A 3,398-nucleotide genomic window follows, 5' to 3' on the forward strand; every position below is an offset into this window, starting at 1 on the left:
ATTTCAAAAAAAAAGCTATATTTATACAGCTAAAATATTTTCTACCACTTTTTAAAACAGCAAATAAGTCATAATAAAAAATATAAAAGATGAAGTTTATACAATGTTGACGTAGATAAAGCACTACAAGCTACTTACATTTTAAGTTAGATTTTGCAAACATCTAAAAATACATTTGTAGTGTTTTTTAGTTATTCTAAGTAAATATGTTTTGTTTAAAAACTTTTGTCAGATATATTTTAGTGCTTTAAGTAGATAGATATTTTATTTATGTCAATGTTTTTGTTTCTTTTTTTTAATGATTTTTTTTTTTTCAAAACTTTATAATTCAAACCTTACAGAGCTGCAAAGTTTGAACAGTTTTTTTACTGTTTTCCTGTTGCTTACAATTGTAATTTATTTAAAATAGCACTCCGCAGTTTAGTATAATTGTTCAATTTTGAATTAAAAAAGGTTAGTTCATGTTCTATATACGTCAGTGGTTCTCAAAATTTTAAAGCTCTGTTCAGTATTCATCTAAAAGAAAAGTTTAGTGGAATTTTGGTAACAAGTAAGCACTTTTTTAGACAAAAGTTTAATGTTTCTATACACAATTACTAAAAACAACTTAGACAAATCAAATTAAAAAATAGTAGCTGAATGAAAGATTTTTTTTTACCGAGGACGAACAATAGAAAGTTTAAACAAAAGTTATAAGCTATCTAAAAATTGTAGGTTTCTTAAAAGTACTTTTATAGGCTTACGAAGTAAACTGATTAAATAATACAAGTTAATACACTTTTTTAGGTGAGTTTTGTATAAACAAGAAAAAGGGGCTAGGCCTTTAAGAAACTTACACACATTGTGTTGTTGATACGTAAACTAAAATAATTTTTTTTTGTTTTACGTAATGGTACTTATCTACCCTCTAACAAGGCTTTTACAGATAATAGTGAAGAACTTCATGTTACCTCAAATGTCTTGTAAATCAACCGCTAAAGGTTTTACTTTTGAAAACAAACTTTATATACTATTTTAAAGTGATAAAATATAGTGAAATTTGTTGTACTGATGCAATTGATGATTATGCATTTTTAGATTTATAATGAGCTATTTATTTTTTCTTTAGTAATAGAACTTAAACAAATTGTGCGTACAAAAAAAAACTATAAATTTAGTAAGTCAAGTTTTTTCTAAACCAATTGCGATTCATTAAGAGTATAACTGTTCGTACTAGTTTAATAAATATTAATTTTTTTTTAATGTTTTAAAACTTAAGTTTTATACTTTTAACACTGTAGCTTGAATTTTTTTATTATAGTGATTTATAAGTTTGTTGAAACAAAACTCTTATAAATATTAAACCATAAGACAACTTCAAACTTACTTTATTAATAACACTTAGCAATTAAACAATAATAAAGCTTTTATATTTCTATCATTACCATAAGTTGTTATTTTTTCTTTTAAGTAAGTTATAGTTTAGTTTTAATTTAAAAATAAACCTATTTAAGTTATGTATTGAATGTTTAAATTCAGTCTTATTATAAAGGTTAAACTACTTTTATTAAACTTACTTTTAGTTTTTCAATTTTTAATTACTAGACTAATTTCATAGTTATACTATTAGTTAGTAACAGCAAACTTAAAAGTATTCTTTCTTTATTACACTAACACATATTCCTGTATGTTAAGAAGTCAACACACTCCAACGGTGCTAGGAAGTTCAAGAAATACTGTTAAAATTTGTTATTATTATAAACTCCAGTGAACCTGTTTCGCTAGAATTCTTTATTAGCAAACGCTCAAACATATATTTTGAATAGATATTTACTCATTAGTTTAGTTCTAAAAATAGAAAGAAAATTTTAACTCAATCTTTATTTATTCTACTTATTTTATTTGTATTTTTTGAACATCTTTAAAAACTATACATTTAGCTTTTTGTTTCTTCAAACAAAATGATTAAAATTGTAAAAAATTATATTTCATGGTTCACAGAAACTTTCATTTTAAGTGTTAAAAACACCTTAATTTAAATGTCACGTGTTTAATGTCTAGATACAACTTTACAAAATTAGATTGTGGTTTAATTTGTGCTTAAAACACAAAACAAAATTCTTCGTGTTTAAAACATGAACATTGTATAACGTATGAAACTAAAAGCAATTTATGTTTTAGTAGAATAATTTTTTATGTACTTCTTACTTTATAGATAACAATAAAAGTTCTCGACTTAAATTTAAGGAGAATGATCAATTCACATCATGATTTTTTAAACAAATACGTATTTTGAGCTACTGATTAGAATATAATTATAATTTTTAACATTTAGGAAATGCGTGGAAAAACGTCATAGATGGTCTTGTCAGACCTTCAGCGCAAGTTAAAGAAATCATGAAAAACTATTACTCCCGTTTGGATAAAAACAAAATACTAAACCATGTGATTGCGCTTGTAATTAGAACAGGTTTAAGAGATTACAACCAATTTCTATCGCCGGGAGACGAAATTAACTTTGTAAAATGTTTGCAACAGTACATAAGGTTAAATGCCTACAAAAACTTAAGTATATTTGTAACATCTGATGCTAATGAGGTTAAGCAAAATACCATAAACGAGCTTTTGCGAAGTAAACGAGAATTTGATTACGACGTTACTTCCCTTGACGACTCAATAATACACGTAATGTCAGACATAAGTTCAAAAGATACCAACGATGGTTTATTGCTGTCAAGAATTCTTAAAACTTTTGCGGAATACTTTATCATCTCTGAATGTGACGTCATGTTTTTAACGCACGGCAGCTTGTTTGGCATAACAGCCGCAGAAAGATCTGAGAAGGCAAACACTTTTTTCATCAGCGACAGTAAATGCGATGGAAAACGACAAAAGTACTCTTACCTTAATTGCCATGAACCAAAGTATCCTGAATTTTGTAAAATAGGTTAAACTTTTATTTTATAAATTGAGATCTACTTTTTATTTTATATTTTACATGTAAGTCTACAAACTTTTAAATTAAAGTTCACTAAATGAACAACGAAAATTAAACATACAGAAACAACAAGTGTTGTCTTTATTTTTCGTTTGTACAACTTAATCTAAAACCATAATAAAGTAAAAGAAACTAACACAACACAAACAAAGCTTTTGTATAATTCTTTATAGCAACAATAATGTAGTGCGTAGTTTCTCTAATAGTTCTTGCATCTCATCAGTTTTTTTGTGGCTTTTTGTCTTAATTTTACTTTCATAAGTATACAAAACATATCAAAAAATTATAAAAGATTGCTTTGCTTTTTTTTTTTTTTTGAAGCACTTTTGTATTTCTTCTTAAAGTCATAAAAAATAACATATAATAGTTGTTCGCTGAAGAAGAAATACAAAAGTACTTCAAACAAATATAATAAGCTAAG

At 25.5% G+C, this 3,398-nt stretch overlaps 1 protein-coding gene across 1 annotated transcript; it reads left to right on the plus strand.

Annotated features, from left to right (window-relative positions):
• Positions 1-889: 889 nt before the first annotated feature.
• On the plus strand, positions 890-2,943 carry LOC145848396 (uncharacterized). Its single transcript, XM_082953888.1, has 2 exons — positions 890-980; positions 2,315-2,943. The coding sequence occupies exons 1-2, from the start codon at positions 890-892 to the stop codon at positions 2,929-2,931; spliced, it is 708 nt and encodes a 235-aa protein (XP_082810014.1). The 3' UTR covers positions 2,932-2,943.
• The last annotated feature ends 455 nt before the right edge of the window (positions 2,944-3,398 follow it).

The sequence above is a fragment of the Thalia democratica genome, unplaced genomic scaffold (assembly GCF_965202585.1).
Source record: "Thalia democratica unplaced genomic scaffold, ktThaDemo2.hap1.1 HAP1_SCAFFOLD_1378, whole genome shotgun sequence".
Taxonomy (NCBI): domain Eukaryota; kingdom Metazoa; phylum Chordata; class Thaliacea; order Salpida; family Salpidae; genus Thalia; species Thalia democratica.